This window comes from Theobroma cacao, chromosome 1, assembly GCF_053813885.1.
Source record: "Theobroma cacao isolate CCN51 chromosome 1, ASM5381388v1, whole genome shotgun sequence".
Taxonomy (NCBI): Eukaryota; Viridiplantae; Streptophyta; class Magnoliopsida; order Malvales; family Malvaceae; genus Theobroma; species Theobroma cacao.
Window position 1 is genome coordinate 34,320 of NC_142639.1, and position 22,826 is coordinate 57,145.

The following is a 22,826-nucleotide window of genomic DNA, read 5'->3' on the forward strand; positions in this document are numbered from 1 at the left end:
CTTCGTCTTCTTTTTATTTTTTATTTCATTTAAAATCACTTTCTCAATAATTTTGCAGTAAATCAACGGGGGCATATGCAATTATGCCTGTTCATCTTCCAAAATGAGGATTGCTTTCAATTACCAAAATGTACCCCTAAATAAATCCTGTAAAACTAACCAACTAGAGATCTTTTTGTTGTGTACCTTGAAGTCAAGGAGCTACCAACAACGATCCTTATCGGGCGAAAAGGGGGTGAAAGTTAGTAAGGTAGGATAACGTAATTTAAGTAAAGCAAAGCACTGAAATTTGATAATGAAGATAAAATTATGAGTGAAAAAAACACAAGAGAATATTATTGGAAATGGACGAAATAGGTAAGGTTGCTTAAAAGTTAAATCCAAAAGTACGATCCTCTAGGAAAGGTGCAAAGTCCAAATTTTGCGAGTGCAGAATGATGCGTTAAGGGCCCGTGGCTGGGCCTGGTCCCAGAATGCACCTTCCCGCCTTTGGGGTGAGACTTGGACTGACTTGGGACTGGGAGGGGTAGTATTGCAATTTTAGACGATGAATAAGACGTTTGCAGACGAGTGATTTCATATGTTTTCGAATTGATGGAGTAATATTCTTTTAAGTTTTTTTTTTTGGGAGTGGAAATGTTTTTAAACATTTGTTTATTTGAATTTTGAAGAATTGATTTGATATGGGCAGTTGAAAATTCATTTGTTTCCACACCCATTCAAAGTGGTTGTTACTTGTTAGTAGATCTAAGGCCGAATGTAATATCGGACGCAAGCCATTTAAGATTTTAAGTAATTATGCATCATGTTGTCCATTTATAGCAGTCTCGTGACTCTCACCATTGTCTCTCTTTTTTCTCTTTTTGGTTTTTTATTTTTCTAGTCTGCCTTCTTCACTCCCCGCCCAGCTCATCAATAGATCTCTCAATAGCTTTTCTGTTCGTTGGGTTGCAATGCCACCGGCAGGTAACCCAGTTATTTCCTTTCCCCGTATTGCACCCATTTTATCATTCCAACGATTCTATTTTTTTTTGTTATAAATTAGCGTTGTTTTTTTCAATCCCTTTATGCATTTGTGGGATCGATTCTTGACTTCATTGCGCGATTTCGGCTATATTTATAAGAGCTCAATGCCGTTGGTGGAGTAGGAGTTTGCAGATTTCTCCTATTATCACCCCATTTATATGCAGTTCTTATGTGTGGATCTCCCGTTTTTTCTTTTTTCCCCGTTTGTCGTTTTACAGTAGACCGTAGTTGATTTCGGCAAATATTATCGCTGGCCTTGAGTTGTGTAATCTCTACTCAAATATCGAGTTTTTGCAGTTGTCCACATATAATTTAGGAGCAGAGCATCCTTGGTTTTCATCGGGCAGATTCCCGTGAAATGACCATTGACACGCTGCCATCCATGGCCCAAAGCATGAGAGCAAGTAGGTCTTCCTTTAGCTCTAGCACTGGAAATGAAGATGCTCCGTTACACAGCGCTGGTTCTATTTCAAATGGAGACGATTACGACAGCGATGGCTCCAACTTTGCACCTCCGTAAGTGCCCCTCAGGTGCACCTCTTTATTATTAATTAACCAAATTGTGTATTGCAATCAAGCCTCACTAACTTCCTCAGCATGAAATTTATCAGTTGGAAACGCCCGTATATATTTCTTTGCTTATCTGAAATATTTTCTACTTCTAAGTTCTAACTGATTGCAGTCTGTTTCTCTTTTATGCAGTACACCAACTACATTGTCCATGGCAATTCCAGCAGAACTTGCTGGTGTAATCCCCTTGATTGATAGATTTCAGGTGGGGAACTGCACCTTCTAGCTTTAAGGATATTGTGCAAAGTTGCCGTTGATTATGCGTGAAAAAATGATCAGAATTCATGTCAGGTTTATATTTCTTTCTGGACCAATGCTTCTTGAAATTCTGATTTTCAATCAATTGTGTAGGTGGAGGGATTCTTAAGAATGATGCAGAAACAGATTAATTCTGCTGGAAAACGTAGTTTTTTCTCTAAAAAATCTGTAGGCCCTCAAGTTCGAGAAAAGTTCACATTTGAGGATATGTTGTGTTTCCAAAAGGTAATAATATACTCTTTTTGAACATAATTTTTCTGTTAACCAAACTCTGAAACATCTAAGTTAGAAGTATTAACTATCCACAGGATCCAATTCCAACCTCACTACTTAAAATCAATAGTGACCTTGTGAGCCGAGCTACAAAAATGTTCCACATAGTTTTGAAGTATATGGGAGTTGATTCATCTGAACGAGTAACTCCACTAAGCTTAGATGAACGGATTGAGCTTGTTGCAAAACTATATAAGCAAACTTTGAAGCGTGCAGAACTTCGAGATGAATTTTTTGCTCAGATTTCAAAACAAACAAGGAACAATCCTGATAGGTAAGCATGTCCTTTTTAAGAATATGCCTTTCTCTTTTTATGTATTCCTATTCTCTTACTTCATGCTACTTATCTTCATTCATTTGGATGATGCAGGCAAAACTTGATCAAAGCATGGGAGCTGATGTATTTATGTGCATCCTCCATGCCTCCTAGCAAAGACATTGGTGGATATTTATCTGAGTATGTTCACAATGTAGCACACAGTGCAAGCACCGATTCTGAGGTCCAAACTCTTGCATTAAATACGTTAAATGCTTTGAAGCGTTCTGTCAAAGCGGGCCCCCGTAATACAATACCAGCCCGTGAAGAGATTGAAGCTATTTTAACTGGTCGAAAGCTAACAACTATCGTGTTTTTCTTGGATGAAACTTTTGAAGAAATAACATATGACATGGCAACGACTGTGTCTGATGCTGTAGAGGTACTAGTAAGCATTTTCAACTTTATGTGTATCATCAGTGTAGGTGTAATTTTATTAGAGGAAAATAAATTAATCACTTTTTTTCAGTCAAAACTTGTTGTGTATAAAGGCCAAAACTATCTATGATGTTTAAAAAGCCATAGAGCTGGTTTTCATAATCCGAATACATTACTTAAAGTCACGACAAATTGATAGGTTTTAGCATTTAATATTTCTTGAGCCAGTTGGTGAGAAAGAATAAAAAAAAAAAACCTTCTCCCTTTATTTTGGTGAATAAGGAATTCCTTATAATTGTTTTTGCAAGCTAAAGACAAATTCATTGTTCTTGTACATTCATCCGGAGTGTGTGTCTTGTATTGCATTTCTGCATCAGATTGAGAAAACTGAATCTGTTCAGTGAAGGGGTAGTTGTAAGAACTTCATGGTTGTATGGGAGGTTCACTTATTAAATCTTGCTTCCCGTGCATTTTTCCTACTTAGCATTTATATTAAAGTCTCAATCCACTGCTTAACCAATTTTTTCCTTTACAGCATTTAAGTTCCTGCGTGATATGATCATCTCTGGTAGGCTATAATGTTTAATATGAAACTCAAATTCTATGTTTTATTGGGAGGTTCTTTTCTAATTTTTTGTTAGATTGTTCCTTGGAATGCTATTACAATTTGGCTCACTATTTTTCAGTAAGAAATTAATTAGAAATTTCTATTCTTGGCCTTCAACCTGTTTACTAAACATGGTATCAGCTAAGCTTCAACACTGATAGATGCTAAGTAAATTTGATTAAGAAAGTTTCTTGTGCTTGGATGTCATTGGTGGGTATATGTTATCTTCAATTTCAGCACACATTTCTTTTGACTGTTTTTGTCTCAATTTCTTGCATCAGGAGCTTGCAAGTATAATTAAACTTTCAGCTTATTCTAGCTTCAGCATGTTTGAATGCCGTAAAGTTGTTACTGGTTCCAAGTCTCCTGATCCAGGGAATGGTATCTATTTTACTTCTTGATTATTTCCTACATAAAGATTTGCTGACACTATTGTCTAATGCTCACTTATTGTCACATAGAGGAATACATTGGGTTAGATGATAATAAATATATTGGCGATTTGCTGGCGGAATTCAAGGCAGCGAAGGATCGAAGTAAAGGGGAAATATTACACTGTAAACTCATATTTAAAAAGAAGCTATTTCGGGAGTCAGATGAAGCGGTAACAGACCCAATGTTTGTGCAGCTGTCCTATTTTCAAGTATGTGATCTGGTTTGAATTTGTATACAACAGCTTTAACACGATTGATATATTTCTAAACTTGATACTTTATGCAGCTACAACATGATTATATTTTGGGCAATTATCCTGTTGGAAGGGATGATGCTGCACAGTTGTCTGCTTTGCAGATCTTGGTTGAGATTGGATTTGTTGGTAGCCCTGAATCGTGCACGTAAGTTCTCTTATCCAGACTTCCTTTTGTCTAGTCATTTGAACTTCCAATACATGTAATGATACTGTTTCATTTCCTACTGTTTTTGGTGTCATAAGCATTACTGAATCATTCTTTGGTTTTGGGGATTTGAGCTTTAAGAAAATTTGCTGAATAACGTAATATCATTTTAGTGACTGGAATACTCTCCTAGAAAGATTCCTTCCTAGACAAATTGCAATTACTCGAGCAAGGCGAGAGTGGGAGCTGGATATTCTTTCTCGTTACTGTTCAATGGTGAGAACTTTAATTTTTAAATTCCTTATTCTTGATTGATTTAGTTTTCCAAATTTATGCAGCAGTGGTAAAATTTTCTTCTGATTATAATTTGATCTGGCAATCATGAAGGAACACCTGACAAAAGATGACGCAAAACAACAATTTCTACGGATATTGAGAACACTTCCGTATGGAAATTCAATTTTCTTCAGTGTTCGCAAAATTGATGATCCAATTGGACTTCTGCCTGGACGGATAATTTTGGGTATCAACAAGCGTGGGGTCAGTTTTGACATTTTGTTTGTGTGGGTCATGGTTTCTGTTTCACTATTCACTCCCAAATTGCTAAAGATTAATGTATGTGTTCATTTATGCAGGTTCACTTTTTTCGTCCTGTTCCCAAGGAGTATTTACATTCAGCTGAATTAAGAGACATAATGCAATTTGGGAGCAGCAACACTGCTGTCTTTTTCAAGATGCGAGTTGCTGGTGTTCTTCACATATTTCAATTTGAAACTAAACAGGTTTAGACAACTCTCTCTATCATCCTCCTCCTTTGTTTTTGGACAATGCAATTTATATTCAGCCCATAGACCTAGAGCATGTGGTGCAAGTCTTCAAGAGGGCACTTCAATGGTTAAATCTTTAGATCTTAAACTTGGAGATCTTAGGTTTGTATCTTGTGGGGTTGGGGTGATAAGATAGAAAATGGGTATCTCTCATTTTGTAGCTACAGAAGCCAATGGGCTTCCATATGTATAAAGAAGTGGAATATGAGGTGCTAGCTCTCATTACGCTTTTATTGTCTAGTTACATTGTTTGTGGAACTTTAACATCTCTTTACCATTTGTATTTTTGGTGACAATTGAATGTTTTCCATTTTATGCAGGGGGAAGAAATTTGTGTAGCTCTTCAAACACATATAAATGATGTCATGTTACGACGTTACTCAAAAGCTCGGTCTGTTGCTAATGGCTCTGTGAATGGAGATGATTCTAACAATTTTAAGCCTCCTAGTCTAGAAGTGTATGAGAAACGTGTTCAGGATTTATCAAAAGCTGTTGAAGAATCTCAAAAGAACACCAATCAAGTAAGCTTTAAAAGAAATTTGGCGATTCGCATTGAATCCGGATTACATTTTTGACTTCTGAAGTTCTGATTGTATATCTCTGTCTTGGAAACTTCATTTGAAATTAATGTGTTACATACTTGAATCTAGTTGTTGGGTGAACTGCATGAGAAGCAAAAGCAACAGTTGAAAACACAAGAAGAATTGGAGTGTCTGAAAAATGCCTTGAGGAAAGAGAAGGAAGACTTAATGGAAGTTATGTGCGACCGTGATAGAATTAGATCATTATGTGAAGAAAAGGATACTGCTCTTCAGGCTAGTATATTTAATCTTTTAAAATTAATCTTTATATCAATTTTCCCTGTACTTTTCCTGTTTTTACATTTGAATATTGTAGGCTGCTCTCTTAGAGAAGAAGGCGATGGAAGTGAGGTTGGCTAAGTTAAGTAATCTAGTTTCAGAGAACAACGCTGAACGGGACACAGGTGGAACAATTAATCAGGTAGGACTTCGTAATGCGATGCTATTAAGTAACGCTCTATGTCATCCTCCGATTTTATATATGATAATGACATTTGTTTGCTTAGATTGTAATTGATAAACCTTTTTGCACTATGTTCTATTTTGCAGTCAGTGCAGAATCTCCAAGATGAGTTGAAACTTCGTACAGAAGAGTTGCATATAGCTGAAGAAAAGAAAAAAAGATTAACAAATGAGAAGGTCATATTGGAACAGAGGATTTCTGGACTAGAAAGGAAGAAAGATGACGAGGTGATGTAGTGAGATTGGAATTATATTTGTGCAAGTAGCTGATTTTACATGGTAATTAGATTAATGATTCACACTGGTACTCAAAATATAGGTGAAAATTCTCAAGAAGAGCCTTGAGCAAGAATGCAAAGCCTTAAAGCTGCAAGTTTCCGAACTTGAAAAGAAGTTGGAAGGGGTTACCAAAGAGTTGGCTGTTGCAGAGTCGACTCTTGCAATTAGGAATGCAGATTTTGCTGCACTGCAGAATAATTTAAAAGAATTAGAGGAACTGAGGGAATTGAAAGAGGTACTGGTCTCTTTAAATTTTGAAGTATGTCCTCTATGTATGTGAATGGGACTTAGATATAAATTTGCCATAATCCTACAGGGAATTTCAATGTTTATGCCCTTGTTGCTCACAATTCATTAGTTGAATCCATTTTTACCTATTAAGTTTTATTGTCCTGTCAGGATATTGATAGAAAGAATGAGCAAACTGCCGCTATCTTGAAGATGCAAGGGGCTCAACTTGCTGAGTTAGAAGTGCTTTATAAGGAAGAACAAGTTTTAAGAAAGCGCTATTTTAATACAATAGAAGGTTGGAATAAAGTAGACAAATTCTTCAATATATTGTTGGAAATATCATGTTGAAGTTGTTTTAGTATATTGTATTTGTTATAACATATAGTTCATAGCTCAAGTTGAGGGTTTTTTTTTTTAATCTTTTTCCCTTTTAAATGACCAATACATGATTTACCATTGTTTAAACTTCAGATATGAAAGGCAAAGTTAGAGTTTTTTGTCGTGTGAGACCTTTAAATGAGAAAGAGATGGTTGAAAAGGAAAGAAAAGTGCTCACAGGCTTGGATGAATTCACTGTTGAACATCCCTGGAAGGATGATAAAATAAAACAACACATGTATGATCGTGTCTATGATGACAATGCCACCCAAGAAGATGTTTTTGGGGATACGAGGGTAAGCTGGATGGACCTTGGTAGTTTGTTTTAAATTTACTTTGATGTGGGATTTTAATTTTGTAGTTTTTAGGTTACTGTATCTCCTTCACCTTTTCCCTTTTTTGGTTTTTATGATGCAGTACTTGGTGCAATCAGCTGTAGATGGGTACAATGTTTGCATATTTGCTTATGGTCAAACTGGCTCTGGAAAGACATTTACAATATATGGATCAGATAGCAATCCTGGATTGACACCTCGAGCTATTGCAGAACTTTTCAAAATTTTAAGGCGAGATAGCAACAAATTCTCATTTTCATTGAAGGTAATTATTTTAAAAATAGTATAATTTATATACATAACAGGTTTCTTTTTCCAAATAATTTGGACATTAAATGCATAAAGCATACACCATTTTACTTGCTTTTATGATGTTGAATGACTACATCTGAATCATGATCTTATATTTAATTGAACGGTTCAAAACTATCAGGTTGCTCTCTCACAATTCTTTTCAACATGACAAGATCTTTTCATGTTGAACTAAATTGATAATGTTCCTTCTAAAAATGTTTGAAAATCAAATTTTTTATCCCATCAACTAACTACTAACATTCATCATTAACGTGACAGGCATATATGGTGGAGTTATACCAGGATACACTTGTAGACTTGTTATTACAAAAGAATGCTAAGCGTCTGAAACTTGATATAAAGAAAGATCCAAAGGTATAATTGCTTATAGTGGATAGATTGTGGCTTGTACCTTCACCGGTATTGCTTCTCGAAGAATTTATACTGCTTACACAATTTTTTTGCTATAGAATTTTCTATGATGATTTTCCCTGGCTTAGTTTATTTGTCTAGTTTTCATTTGCTTTTAGTTTGTGATATTCAGGGAATGGTGGCCGTAGAAAATGCAACAGTTATGCGAATATCAACTTTTGAGGAGTTAAAAAGCATTATTCATAGAGGATCAGAACGAAGACACATATCTGGGACACAGATGAATGAAGAAAGTTCAAGATCTCATCTAATACTTTCAATTGTTATTGAGAGTACCAATCTTCAAACACAGTCTGTTGCAAGGGGAAAGGTATAATCATTTTTCAGTATATTATGACTTTGCATAAATTTGAATCTTACAAAGTATTGAGTGCCTTGCCAAGGTTTTTAGTTTTTAGATATTAATACAAATAACATTTTTTTAAAAATAAAGAAGGATAAAGAAAATCTTGCACTTGCATGATTGTAAAAAGATGACAATCTAATGCTCTCATGTGCAGCTAAGCTTCGTGGACCTTGCTGGTTCTGAGAGAGTGAAGAAGTCAGGTTCTGTCGGTGATCAACTCAAGGAAGCTCAGAGTATCAACAAGTCACTTTCAGCACTTGGGGATGTCATTAGTGCTTTATCTTCTGGCAGCCAACATATTCCTTACAGGAATCACAAGCTAACGATGTTAATGAGTGATTCACTTGGTGGTAATGCCAAAACACTCATGTTTGTTAACGTGTCTCCAGCTGAATCAAATTTGGATGAGACGTACAACTCTCTAATGTATGTTTTCTATACAAGTTGTCTACATTAAAGTACTTCTGTTTTCAAGTGTTTTTATCATATTAAAGTGAGTAGTTAACGTACAACTGCATAAGTCAAAATTAGGGAGAATATGATATGGTTTTCGATAGAATTGATATAATAACCTTTAAGATAAATTATAGTGTCAATATATTATACAATATCATCTTTTCTTCCTGGATCTTCAATACAGGTTTTTGCACAGAAATTCGTGCTCAACATAAATTTTGTACATTTTTTTTGTAATTGGAGGATCGGATTTTCATTACTAGTTTAAGGTGTCTGATATGTGTGAGTACTAGTATGTTAAGAAAAATAAGTTGAAATAATACGAGATGAATGTATAACTAATTTGAAATGCATGTAGGTAGTGGATATTGTAAGGTTTTGTGCAAACTAATTCCGTGATGATGTTGCTTAAAGAAACTGATTTTCTTTGGTGAATTGGCTGTATTCTTGTCACTATTTGTGTTTCTATGCCTATAATGTTCTATTTCTAACCTCTTCTTGCTAATTTAGATATGCATCAAGAGTTCGGTCCATTGTAAATGATCCCAGCAAAAACATTTGCTCAAAAGAGGTGGCTCGATTGAAAAAGTGGGTTGCATACTGGAAGGAACAAGCTGGTAGGAGGGGTGATGACGAGGATTATGAAGAAATTCAGGAAGAGCGGACGACAAAAGACGGGGCAGATGGTCGTCACTCGATGTAGAGTCCGTGCTTTGTGAATTGACAAGAAACTGAGCTCGATGGATCTTGCAAATCAAATCATTCAGTATGACCTTTGTGGATGGACTAAAAGGGATTTGTTGATAGCATTTCAACTATGTACTTAGGTACAGTTCACATTAAGTTTTAACCGACTTGAGTAAGATTTAAAACTGTACTGTGTATATTTTCTATCTACTAATTAAATGAATGCATACACGAATGGGATAAAACAAGTGGTGGGCAGGAGTAAACACTGTTTGTTACGTGTAAGCAACGAAGTGCTTACCATGAGGAAAAACAATGTATTACACCCCTTAAAATTTTTTACTGTCAGTTTTTTGGATGTCCAAAAATTATATTATTTTTAACACTTATTATTCTCAATTTTTCTTAATATAAAAATTATTTGTCATAAAAAGCGTGGTCTTTGGTTTGCATTCATTGACCGGGGATTTTTTTGTCCATTTACAAATTTCAGGACACCATATAGAGAGAGAGAAAACTTTCATGGTACAATTGATTGACGAAATAAATATGAAAATAAAATGAAGTGAGAATAGAATAAAATAGTTATTATTTAGTTTGGTATGACAAAGGGAATAAGACAGAAATAATTATTATGACTTATTATAGTATTTGATTGATAACAATAATTTTGGAATAAGAAAAAAATAAAAAACAAAAAAATAAAAACACTTTTTATTATTTATATGATATTTTATTGTTATTAGATTTTTTAAATATTAATAATCTAGAATTTAATTAAAATATTAATAATTAATAATTTAAATATTAATATTTTATTTTTTTATATATTATTATGATTAATTTTTATTTTATTTTATTTTTAAAATATTAATAATTTATAATTTATTTAAAATATTAATAATTGATAATTTCAATATTAATATTTATTTATAATTTAATTATTTATATTTTAAAATATTAATATTTTATTTAATTTAAATATTATTATGACCAATTATTTTATTTTATTTTATTTTTTAAAATTAAAAATTGATTATTTATTTAAAATATTAATAATTGATAATTTCAATATTAATATTTATTTATAATTTAATTATTTATATTTTAAAATATTAATATTTTATTTAATTTAAATATTATTATGACCAATTATTTTATTTTATTTTATTTTTTAAAATTAAAAATTGATTATTTATTTAAAATATTAATAATTGATAATTTCAATATTAATATTTATTTATAATTTAATTATTTATATTTTAAAATATTAAAATTTTATTTAATTTAAATATTATTATGATCAATTATTTTATTTTATTTTATTTTTGAAAATTAAAATTTGATTATTTATTTAAAATATTGATAATTTCAATATTAATATTTATTTAATTTAAATATTATTATGATCAATTATTTTATTTTATTTTATTTTTGAAAATTAAAATTTGATTATTTATTTAAAATATTGATAATTTCAATATTAATATTTATTTAATTTAAATATTATTATGATTAATTTTTTATTTTATTTTTTAAATATTAATAATTGGTAATTTATTTAAAATATTAATAATTGATGATTTAATTATTAATATTACTTATATAATTTAAATGATATTATGTTTATTTATTTTTAATTTATTTTGTTTTTAAATAGGAATAATTTATAATTTATTTTATTAATAATTGATAATTTAAATATTAATATTTTATTTATAATTTAATATTAATATTTTTAAAATATTAATATTTTTAAAATATTAATATTTTATTAAAAATTAAAATCAAGTGAAAGAAAGAGGAGAGAGAGAAATAATATTTTATATAAATAAAGTTATAATTTTTTTAATTTGTAAAAAATATTTTTACCTTTATTAATTTTTAAATTTATTTTTTAATTATGAAATAGTTAATACGAGGAGAGTAGTATTAACTATTCTTTTATTTTAAAAGATTTTAGAGTAACTATTTCTATAAAATGGTTATTTTTTAGATTTTTTTAACTAAATAAAAGAATCAAAATTCTTTTGAATAAAGGGAGAATGGCTTAGCCATTTTCCCAACCAAACATGCTATCAGCGTATCCAAAATTCTGTTTGGCTTTAGAGCGAGAGAGTGGAGAGAGAGGAGCGAAGGTGATAAAAGCTGTGATGGCGGTGAACACTCGAGGCAAACCTCGCCTTGCAAAATGTTACAAATATCTGGTAAATTTCTCTTTCTCTTTTGAATTTCTTTTTACTCTTAAAATGAAGATCACGATCTTATTAACTTGTTCAATTCGTTTGCAATAATCGACGTGGCTCTGAATTCCGTTAAATCGGCCAGTGGAGAAGCAGCAGGAGCTTATAGGAAGCGTTTTGCAGGTTCCGATCTCTTACCAACGTTCTTCTTCTTCGTCATCTTCTTCTTAATTTAGCTGTAATTAATTTGAATTGCGCTCTGTTTGGATCGCATGAATGTTAGATGCAGTTTTTTAAATCTCATTGATGATTTGACGAAATCGATCATTCTTGAATTCGTACTTAGAGTTCGTATTTTATTTTTCTATTTTTTTTGCTTTAAATTAATTTTGATCTTTAAACAGTCTTGTGCAGTCGAGCGGAGAACGTAAGCAATTTCATAGAGGCTGAATCCGTTTTTGGTCCCGTAATTTCTTTTATTTTCTATTTCTTCTACATTTCTAATTTAATTTTCATTCCCTTGTTAGTTTAAGGTTAGAAATCAATTAAGTTTCATTTCGTTCTCCTCTTGATTTAAATTTCTTGTTCCAATAGCATGTAACAACTGCCATAGCTTTATTTTAGCTCTACTTTAAACTCTGTTTAATTGTTTTTGAATTCTCACTTACAGGATAGTTGCCTTGTATACAAGCATTTTGTTACTCTTTACTTTGTTCTTGTATTTGATAGTTCTGAAAATGAACTAGCGGAGCTTGACTTGATACAAGGTATGGTTCTAATTTTTCTTGTAGAGTTATGATAGAGTAATCAAGTTATGAAATGTGGTTCTTCTGTACTATGATCATTTCAAAATCAATATTTTAATTAATCAATACTTGGAGATGTCTGAATGCTTATCTTACATTATAGATAAGAAAACTTTTCATAAAGCTGAAGCGAGCCACTTTGATGGATTTTGTGATGATTTGAAGTTGCATTCAGTTCAGATACACCTTTTTGTGGAATATATTCTCTTGTATGAGCATTTACTGAATACGATAAAATTGATATTCATGCGCACTGGAACGAGTGATCATTGTTGTGTCACCCAACTTAGTTGAGTTTACCTCAGGTGTCTTTTAAGTGGCAAGGTTTGGTTGCATCGATACAATTTCTAGATGTTATCTTGTATATAACCATCTTTTTTTGTGTGGACATGTTAACCATTTTTCTTGTGATACTAAGATTCAATAAAATTCTTAGCTCTAAAATTTTTATGTTCTCTGATGAGAACAATGTCCCAGGTTTTTCATGCATTTCCTTTATATAACAATAATTTCTGATATTTAATTCAAATATCGGACAATTTTACTCGATGTTGTCAGTTAAAATCTTACAACGCAAGTATACGTATCGAATAGATAATATATTAGCAAGTAGGGTATCGATCCCACAAGAAATTAATCTAAAACTTTACTAAGTACTAAAATTAGAACAATTTAATCTTATCCAAATAATCAAAATTAAATAATTAATTAAAACTAAAATTAAAACCAATACGAAAAATCAAAATAATAACTTGAGAAAATATCAAATCAAACAAGTCTAAGATCATAATATCCCTCACAATTTATCTAAATCTTACCTCTCTTATTTAACTTATTTCAATGGGTTAAATTGCTAATCCAGAGTCTTAAATTATTTATAAGGGTCTCCCGACTCAATCTATAAAAATATCTATTTTAACCAAAACACTATATCCCTATGTGATTTGAAATTAAAACAGACTCATTAAGTTCAAACTCTAATCTGGCTACATACGGTTTATAGGTATATCCCTATTCTATATGGAAATCAATTAATTTGATCATATGCTATCCCAATTTTAGTCTACTTTGAACTCCCTTTTCCAAGTTTGTTTAGGTTACTAAATCAATTTAATTGGTGATCAGGCAATTAAAAGTATTAAGAACAAATTGAAATAAACAATTCAAATCCCATTAAAATAAGTAAGAAAGAGATTTAAAAATTTAGATTACATGTGAGTTCAATTGCAATCCTAAAAAAAGAAAATTTAGCCACTCATAATTGCAAAAACAAATAACATTATAATAAATTTAACCATTGAAAGTAACAAGAAAATTAAAAGCTACGGAAGAACACAAAACAATTATTGCCGACTTGTTCTCCAAGTTTCAGTCTCAATTTCTAATTTCTTGAATCTCTCAAAGGTTTTTTTTTTTAATGTTGTCAAACTTATCCTATTTATACTAATAAGCTTAACCTAAAGTTTCTTCAGCTAACCTAGGGTTTAATTGGGCTTAAAAGTGTAATGAAAGGCCCAAAAATTAATTCTCAGTCTTTACAAAATTTCATTCCCGGCACAATACGTCCAGCCATTTTCCGACTTGATTTTCTCTATCTTCGAGGCAGAACTGGGCAAAGTAATCTTCATCAAAGTTGTAACTCTGTCTCTTAGTTTTCCACTGATCCAAGAATCACATCATTTGGAGTTCTGTAACTCGAGATATAACCAAAATACTAAAACATACGCAAGCAGATTCTGAGTCTTTCAACACCTTACTTTTCAAAATTAAGCTCAATCACTTTAATTCCTACAAAAAATATAAAAACCAATAAATAATAACTAAAATAAAAGGAATGACATAAAATTAAAATAACTCACTAAAAAGTAACCTAATCATAAAAACAACTAAAAATAATTAAATTATAATTAAAAATTAAGAACTTAATTAATATTTAATAACAAAATTGAAATAAAATAATTCTACAAAATAGAATTATCAGATGTGATCCGTTCAGTTTTGGTGTAAATGTTGGATAGATGTTTCAAGAATGTTTGCGAGCTTGACATTATGTTCAATTGCACCAAGGTTGTATTCATCATTGATATATGCATCTATTAAGTGCCAGGGACTGTAACATTCTTCATATGGATAAGATTTTGCTAGTTTGGAATAATAGACATGAAATGCATTTTTATTTATTCTTTTTTATTCTTTTGAATGCAAGAGGATTGCAGCTAGGCTAATCTTAAATGAGATTATGTTTTTGGAAAACATATATGGGGTATGCTTCAGGTTCAGATTTCAAACATTACTTGATGGCTGGGAAAGCTTCTTATGCCCTGCTTGGCACGGTCTGTCTTTGGAATATGCCTTCTTATGACATCATTATAACACCTTAAGTGTACACTGAAAGTGATACAAAGTCAGTTTAATGCTTGGAAAGCTTCTTATGCCCTGCTAGCCAAAGTCTGTCCTTGGAATATGCCTTCTTATGGCATCGTTATAACATCTTAAGTGTACACTGAAAACTGATTCAAAGTCAGTTTAACGCTTTTTTAGTACTATATTCTGCTGGGTTCATTGATGGAATTTTAAATGTATCATATAATTGCTTTAGTCCGGTAATGTTCTTTTCCTTGGTCAATATCTTCATTTAATCAAATCTTCATAATCCTTTGTAGATACACAGTATCCTGGAAACATGATTCTTGTCTTTGTCATGCTAAATTGCTTTGCGTTGGTCATATTGATTTCTCCTTGCACTGTACCCATATGAAGCAGAAGACGTGGAAAGCGGCTACTGTCTAACAAATAACCATATTGAGGTCATGTGTTTTGTGGAAGATATATTTTCCCCTTTTAGCTTCTTTAGTTTCTTTTTTATATTTATATTTTTTAAGCAGAATGCATGTTGAGCAAATGATGTGAATTCTGGGTGTGAACTTGAAATATTGTCCAGATTATCCTGACTAATTGATAATAGCCAGGAGAACCTTATGCTTCAATTCTCACCTTCACTATACTGGTTATTATGTTTTCAAGGTTCACAGCTGACAGCGAGGACTCCATACTGCAAGAATTTTATCAAATGCAAACCCTTATAAAACTTTCGTGGTAAAAGTTTACCATAGATCAAATATATTAAATTTGAAGTAATTTGAATTTTTTATGCATTTTTTAGATATTATTAAAAATTATGATAAATTTTTTACCATTCAATAAATATTGATCAAATTTTATTTATAATTTACTTTTTACATATTGCTTATCTTTTTATCGAGTTCTACCAATCTATCGGTTTAAATTTTCAAATATAATTTTTATTTTTTTGTTTTTAAGAGAGAACTTTGCCTTAGTTCTACCTTTTGCTCTCAAATAATGTCTTTTGTATTTTTTGTGTATTAGACAAACAAGGATAATGGGCATCAGACACCTTCTATATTTATTCATTCACTTTTCTTCTTGCTAATTTGTCTATTACGTTCACATTCCTCTTCTTTAATTTTCTTCGTTTTATAAAGAAATGTGTCACTGCACAGTGATCTCCTTATAACTAACTCTGCTTCAATGTATCAGCATGTAAAGCATCACTTACATGAGATTTATTTCTTATACTATTGACAAAATCTTACATTTTTTTATACCTTTTAAACTTTTTGATGGCAGCTGGGGTGATCCTGCTTACAGGGTGAGTAGAATTTATCTTTGTCTCTTCCACTTCCAAGCTTAGATAGAATGTAAATCATTAAGATTTTTACAAAAACTCGTTCTTTTTCATCTTCTGTTTATTATTTAGCTGCTATGGTTGGCCGAAATGGGCCACTTGAGTGCAGGTATCATTGCTCTATTACTGAATGATTCCTCATAATCTTTTTTATATTGTTGGAATCATTTGCACAAAGATGTTTCATCTTGATTGATGAATATGCTCCGGAGTTCAGATCATCTATCATTGGCTATGACATGCTAACTCCTCCTGACCTTGATAGGGAAATTGGCTTGACAGGTTAGCAATAACTATGTGCATTAATCTGGCGAGCCTGCTAATTATGATGAAGAATTTATTTCTAAATGGAAAGTGTTTTTTTGGATGAATTAAAAGTGTTTTCAATCCTAGACTTTCTTCTCTGCTTTTATTCTACTTCGCAAATCATTTTTACAGATAACTCCCTTTCAAGCACGTCTTCTTACTACTTTTGGCATGCATGTGATAGACTTTAAAATTTCAACGACCAAGTCTAATATCAATATGTTTACTTACAATTTTCTGAAATTTTCCCTTCGCCATCCATGTCAACCTTTTCACCCCATTTTTTTCTCTTATCAAAGCACAATAGTATTATTGTTGTTTATATAATTGTATTTACTATGTTTTATCTTGAAAGCATTGAATTTTAGTCCCTGGCTTCCGTTGTTCGCAGGAAGAAATATCATCCATGGTGCAATGGGCTTCGATTCTCTTTTTCTCATGCGACCCGTTCAAAGGACAGGAAATCGGATTGCTTCTTTTTCCGTTTTCTTTATGAGAATGAGTGCATGTTTAAATTTATATATAAATTTTTGGCAATACTAGTATTACTTATAGCGTTCAACTTTTATTCTGGTTTATAAAAATATAATGACTACATATAAATATATATGTTTAATATGATTACAATTTAAAGATATAATGAATAAAGAATTATAAATGTAGCAAATTATTTTCTAAGGAAAGTGATTTAATAAAATTAGGATTCTTTACTATAAACCAAAAATATTTGAGTGCCTTTTTTCCTTTCTATTAATAAGAGTGAGTGCATGTATAAATTTATTTACAATTTTCTGTAATATATTATTATTCAAATTTGTCGGTGCAGGTGTCCGTTGCCAGGCCTTTACTTGTGCGGCAGAGGTGCTCATCCTGAGGGTGCTGCGAAGTGGAGTAATGGGAGCATCCGGCCGCAATGCAGCGCAGCTAGTTCAAGATTTCAATAAAAAATGGGATACCAAGCTCCACTTTTTCATTATGTTCTGGGAAATATATCCCTTAATCTACCTCCTTCGTGTCATTATTAATATTTTGCTATATAAAATTTTTTAAGTAGAGCATTTAATAATATAAAATATAGTTATAACTAAATATTGAAATGATATAATTCATTATAATAATAATTATATCGACAAATATATAGTAATTATAATTAACCATAATAAATTAATAATTTATACTATAAATCTATAATACTTATTAATAATATAATTTCGTTATAATTACTGATAATTAATTAGAGTAGTTTTAATTTAAATATTATATTTTTATATTAATTAATTAACAAATAATTGCAATATCATATTATCCAAAAAAATCAATTACGAATTATCGAAATATTAGTTAATAAATAATTCAACCAATATTTTTAAGGTAATAGCAAATTATAGTAGAATTATCGAAATATTAGTTAATATATAAATTTAAAATATTTGTCAATTAATTAAAATATTAATTAATAAAAATCTTTGCTAAACTATGTTAATTACAACTTATATTTTTTCTAATAAAATAATATAAATAAATAATCTAGGCCCCAAAAAAATAATATCAATAAATAATCAAATATTTATATAAATCACTAATTAGAATAATTCTACTTTTAATATTATATAACTGGTAATTATATACAAACTTATATAAAAAAATTGAAATTAAAATAATTATATTTATTGTTATATTAAAATCAATAAATTAAATATCTACATTCATTATAATAATTATACTGACAAATATATAGTAATTATAATTAATCACAATAAATTAACAATTATACTATAAATCAACAATAATTATTAATAATTAATAATTAGAGTATATTTTTATATTAATTAATTAACAAATAATTGCAATATCGCATTATCTAATAAATAACCAATTAGGAATTATCAAAATATTAGTTAATAAATAATTTAATCAATATTTTTTAAATAATAGCAACTTATAGTAGAATGATCGTTTTTATTAATATATAAATTAAAAATATTTTCAATAAATTAAAATATTAATTAATAAAAATATTTTGAAACTATATTAATTATATATTAATGTCATTTTCTACTAAAATAATAATATTAATAAATAATCAAATACATATATCAATCACCAATTAGAATAATTCTACTTTCAATATTCTATTATTAGTAGTTAAATAGTAATTATAAAAATAATTATATTACATAAATAAATAGTCGGCCAATAAAGATCTATATATTAATTAATAAGTTAAAAGCAATGTTTATAATACTTGAATAATATTAATTTAAATAATTAATGATTTGATTATTTATTATTGTCATTATTTTATTACTTTTTTTTCAATATTTTTTAATACTATTTATTTTTAGGAATTGTTATTAAATACTATTAAATAAAAATACCGAAATAATAGTATGCTAACAACTAAATTAAGTATTTAAAAATTAAAACAATATAACATAGCGTGTTATAATTTATGATATTAAAGTAATATAATGGGAGGTTACATAGCAAATATTCAGTCAATATATAAATATATAAAATATATAGCACCAGTTAATTATGATATATTAATATACTGTTACTAAAATATAATTAATATCAAAATAATTTAATATTATAATGTATGCATATATCTTTATATGTCGTTACTCTTTTAAATAAAATCATTAAATGAATTACGTCAAAAATCAGCAATAATGTTAGTTAAAATTGTAGGTCTTACCTATAATTTAAATGTACAAACTTATTAAATGTGATTTAAAAAAGTTAATATTGGAATCTTAATATATTGATTTTACTTTTTATATATTTCCGAATTTTATTCTTTTAAAATTTTATAATAAAAAATGCATTAAACTTATTACTTTATAAATTTATAACAATATTAAATCCATATATTAGATTCTCAAGAGTAAAAATATACACAATTTAATATTATTAGTAGTAAACATAAAGTCAAATAAAAATATAGTAATATCTTAATGTTAGTAACCGATATATTTTTTTATAAAATAAACATGTGTTATCATACATGTTTCTAGTGTTATCTCCAATAAAAAGGGAAACGAATCGCGAACCAAGACCTAAGCTGTTCATATTAATATACATATACAGATAGAGCCTAGAGTCATTCTACACATTATAGAACCAATTAATCGCGTTCAAACAACAAAAGAACTGAACTATTCAAGATAACTGCAAAGCCCTATGAAAATGGTGGCAAAGTCTAGCTGATGCGTGCTTCATTTTAAAAGCAAAAGGCCAGAAAAAAAAAATAGCAGCATAAATAGAAATCACTGTTCTTAACAATTTTAAACCCTAACTGAGACATCAGAGTAAAGCATATCACGAATTGCAAAAATCAGGATAGACACTCAAAGTTGGTGGCGTGTGCTAATAAAACAGCTTGTTACACGTATTTATTTCCTACTCTGAAGCAGAAAAAAACTAATCAAATATAATACCTCTTAACTTTTGATGATGTGGGCCAAAATGAAACAAATCTCTTCACTAAAGCCCAAGTTAGTGAAAATCACAAACTATCAACTCACAGTGACAGGAAATAATCGAGGAATGATTTTAACAGCATTTGAATGCAGAACTACCTACTTCGCCAACCAGAAGCAGACTTGGGAATGAGTGTGATAGCATTTGAGGCAGCTTCTAACCTACATCATTGTTAAGCGTCATCTGTTAATAAGTTTAAATACAATGCAAAAGGAGAAAGATTCACATTCATGTGAACTCATGGGCGCATCTACATGCTCCACACACACACACACACACACAGAGGGAGCACTTCTAACCTAACTTTTGTTGAACTTGTTTCCAGCACTTGACCTCCAAAAATTATCTCATCCAGGATAGCATATCTGCAAAGGATTGTTGACCATGGAACAGAACATTACCAGACTAAAGCAATTATATGATACGTTTAAAATTCCGTCAATGACCCCAGCAGAATATATTAGTAAGAAAGCATTCAACCGACTTTGATCAGTTTTGAGTGTTCATTTAGGATGTTACAGTGACGTAACAAAAAGTGATTATCAAGCATATTCCAAAGACAGCCCGTGGCTAGCGGGGCATGAAGGCACTAATGTTCAGCTAGCTTTGGCAGCAACAAAGGATTCACTACAAAATCAACAAAATAGGCTATCAAGTAAAATACTGTTAAGTTAACTTCCAAACTCACTCTAAACAAGAAGCTTTCCCAGCCATCAAGTAACGTTTGAAACCTGAACCTGAAGCATACCCCATATACGTTTTCCAAAAACATCATCTTGTATAACCTTGCTGTAATTGAACACAATGTCAAGCTTGCAAACATTCTTGAAGCATTTGTCCAACATTTCCACAAAGACTGAAGGTATCACATTTAAAGTAAGTAAAATTATCCTATATTTGAAATAAATATCAGCAATTTTTGTTATATCCACCTTTGTAATTTATAAAGGAAATGCATGACAAACCTGATATATCATTCTCATCAGAGAACATGCAATTTTTAGAGCCAAGAATTTTATTGAATCTTATAGTTTCATAACAATAATTGTTAACATCGTCCATACAAAAAGGACTTTAGTCAATCTTATAGCTAAGGCAACTATTATGCCATCAAGAGTCTTAGTCAATAAGGGCTTAAAGACTTGAAGTGGCAGGATGGTAGCTGACTTCAGTAATATATCACCTTTCAAAAAAAAAAAAAAAAAAAACAAAACATCATCCATAAAAAAAAAGATGGTTATGTACAAGTTAACATCTAGAGATTTCATTGATGCAACCAAACCTTGCCACCTAAAAGACACCTGGGGTAAACTCAACTAAGTTGGGTGGCACAACAATCTTCTCTAGTTCCAGCGCACATGAATATTAATGTTTTTTTATCTCCTGTTCAGTAATTGCTCATACAAGAGAATCTATTTCATGAAAAGGTGCATCTGAACTGCATTCAACTTCAAATCATCACAAAAACCATCAAATGCTTGCTTCATCGGTATGAAAAGTTTTCTCATCTATAATGCAAGATAAACATTCAGACATCTCCAAGAATTGTGTAATTGAAATCTTGATTTTGTAAAAATCATAACACAGAAGAACAACATTTCATAACTTGATGACGCCATCTAGCTCTACAAGAAAAGTTAGAAGCATACCTTGTATCAAGTCAAGCACGGCTAGTTCAATTTCAGAACTATATACAACAACAAAGTCAAGAGTAGCAAAATGCTTGTATAGAAGGCGACTATCCTGCAAGTGAGAATTCAAAAACGATTAAACAAAGTTCTACAACAAAGCAGAGCTAAAATAAAGCTATGGCAGTTATTACACACGATTGAAACAACAAGTTTAAATCAAGAGGAGAAGGAAATGAAAATTAATAGATTCCAACCTTAAAATAACAAGGAAATGAAAATTAAATTAGAAATGAAGAAAAAATAAAAGATAAAAGAAATTACCGGACCAAAAATGGATTCAGCCTCTATGAAATTGCTTACGTTCTCAGCTCTACAGCACAAGACTGTTTAAAGATCAAAATCAAAGTTAAAGCAAATAAAATAGAAAAATAAAATATAAACTCTAAGTATAAATTCAAGAATGATCGATTACGTCAAATCATCAATGAGATTAGAAAACCTCATCTAACATTCATGCGATCCAAACAGATCGGCAATTCAAATTAATTACAGCTAAAGTAAGAAGAAGAGGACGAAGAAGAAGAATGTTGGTAAGAGATTGGAACCCGCAAAAACGCTTCGTGTAAGCTCCTGCTGCTTTTCCACTGGCCGATTTAACGAAATTCAGAGCCACATCGATTATTGCAAATGAATTTGAACAAGTTAATAAGATCGTGGTCTTCATTTTAATAGTAAAACGACACTCAAAAAAGAGAAAGAGAAACTTACCAGATATTCGTAAAATTTTGCAAGGCGAGGCTTGCCGTGAGTGTTCATCACCATCACAGCTTATATCATCCTCGCTCCTCTCTCAGTCCACTCTTTCCCTCTAAGGCCGAACAGAATTTTGGATGTTAAAAGTTACAATATATATATATATATATATAATGTCCTGAAATATGTAAATGGACAAAAAAGTCCTCGATCAGTGAACGGAAACCAATATAAACGGGGTTAAATTAGGAATATAATAATATTGGACAAAACCAAATTATTACTCCCATTAGGGTGAAATTAGGGAATTGACAAACGAAATTGTAATGTCTTAATAACATAATAATCCACGTCGTCTCTAACCCGGACGAGCCCTAGAATTA

At 30.5% G+C, this 22,826-nt stretch overlaps 3 protein-coding genes across 26 annotated transcripts; 2 read left to right on the forward strand and 1 right to left on the reverse strand.

Annotated features, from left to right (window-relative positions):
- The first annotated feature begins 740 nt into the window (after nucleotides 1–740).
- Nucleotides 741–9,820, forward strand: ZWI (kinesin-like calmodulin-binding protein (ZWICHEL)). Of its 4 annotated transcripts, XM_088809447.1 has the most exons (25): nucleotides 741–759; nucleotides 884–966; nucleotides 1,324–1,542; nucleotides 1,729–1,801; nucleotides 1,948–2,079; nucleotides 2,163–2,401; nucleotides 2,498–2,831; nucleotides 3,710–3,809; nucleotides 3,890–4,071; nucleotides 4,149–4,264; nucleotides 4,438–4,540; nucleotides 4,652–4,804; nucleotides 4,900–5,046; nucleotides 5,412–5,612; nucleotides 5,742–5,906; nucleotides 5,989–6,093; nucleotides 6,222–6,362; nucleotides 6,454–6,648; nucleotides 6,813–6,939; nucleotides 7,116–7,318; nucleotides 7,440–7,622; nucleotides 7,931–8,026; nucleotides 8,196–8,393; nucleotides 8,584–8,855; nucleotides 9,396–9,820. In XM_088809447.1, the coding sequence occupies exons 3-25, from the start codon at nucleotides 1,385–1,387 to the stop codon at nucleotides 9,586–9,588; spliced, it is 3,816 nt and encodes a 1,271-aa protein (XP_088665573.1). In that variant the 5' UTR covers nucleotides 741–759; nucleotides 884–966; nucleotides 1,324–1,384; the 3' UTR covers nucleotides 9,589–9,820. The 4 variants fall into 4 exon arrangements, with proteins under 4 accessions (XP_088665573.1, XP_088665570.1, XP_007046414.3 ...); XM_088809444.1 differs by lacking the exon at nucleotides 741–759 and having other exon boundaries at nucleotides 793–966; XM_007046352.3 differs by lacking the exon at nucleotides 741–759 and having other exon boundaries at nucleotides 793–966; nucleotides 2,498–2,825.
- Nucleotides 9,821–11,605: 1,785 nt separating this feature from the next.
- On the forward strand, nucleotides 11,606–17,125 carry LOC18610599 (AP-3 complex subunit sigma-like). 17 transcript variants are annotated; one of them, XM_088803097.1, is made up of 8 exons: nucleotides 11,606–11,779; nucleotides 11,901–11,938; nucleotides 12,426–12,522; nucleotides 12,665–15,657; nucleotides 16,210–16,231; nucleotides 16,340–16,376; nucleotides 16,485–16,549; nucleotides 16,965–17,125. In XM_088803097.1, the coding sequence occupies exons 1-4, from the start codon at nucleotides 11,764–11,766 to the stop codon at nucleotides 12,853–12,855; spliced, it is 342 nt and encodes a 113-aa protein (XP_088659223.1). In that variant the 5' UTR covers nucleotides 11,606–11,763; the 3' UTR covers nucleotides 12,856–15,657; nucleotides 16,210–16,231; nucleotides 16,340–16,376; nucleotides 16,485–16,549; nucleotides 16,965–17,125. The 17 variants fall into 17 exon arrangements, 7 of the variants coding, with proteins under 7 accessions (XP_088659223.1, XP_088659222.1, XP_088659220.1 ...); XR_016024271.1 differs by adding an exon at nucleotides 12,160–12,221 and having other exon boundaries at nucleotides 15,225–15,657; nucleotides 16,210–16,549; XR_016024276.1 differs by adding an exon at nucleotides 12,160–12,182 and having other exon boundaries at nucleotides 16,210–16,549.
- A 2,757-nt stretch (nucleotides 17,126–19,882) lies between these two features.
- Nucleotides 19,883–22,618, reverse strand: LOC18610601 (AP-3 complex subunit sigma-like). Of its 5 annotated transcripts, none has more exons than XR_001928184.2 (7): nucleotides 22,459–22,600; nucleotides 22,241–22,334; nucleotides 22,012–22,073; nucleotides 21,709–21,802; nucleotides 20,748–20,915; nucleotides 20,359–20,424; nucleotides 19,883–20,220 (listed from the first exon to the last, which is right to left on the reverse strand). XR_001928184.2 is itself a non-coding variant. In XM_018121888.2 (7 exons), exons 1-6 carry the CDS (start codon nucleotides 22,510–22,512, stop codon nucleotides 20,407–20,409), a joined length of 423 nt encoding a protein of 140 aa, XP_017977377.2. In that variant the 5' UTR covers nucleotides 22,513–22,600; the 3' UTR covers nucleotides 19,883–20,220; nucleotides 20,359–20,406. The 5 variants fall into 5 exon arrangements, 2 of the variants coding, with proteins under 2 accessions (XP_017977377.2, XP_007046421.1); XM_018121888.2 differs by having other exon boundaries at nucleotides 20,748–20,848; XR_001928182.2 differs by having other exon boundaries at nucleotides 20,359–20,915; nucleotides 22,459–22,618.
- Nucleotides 22,619–22,826: the final 208 nt, after the last annotated feature.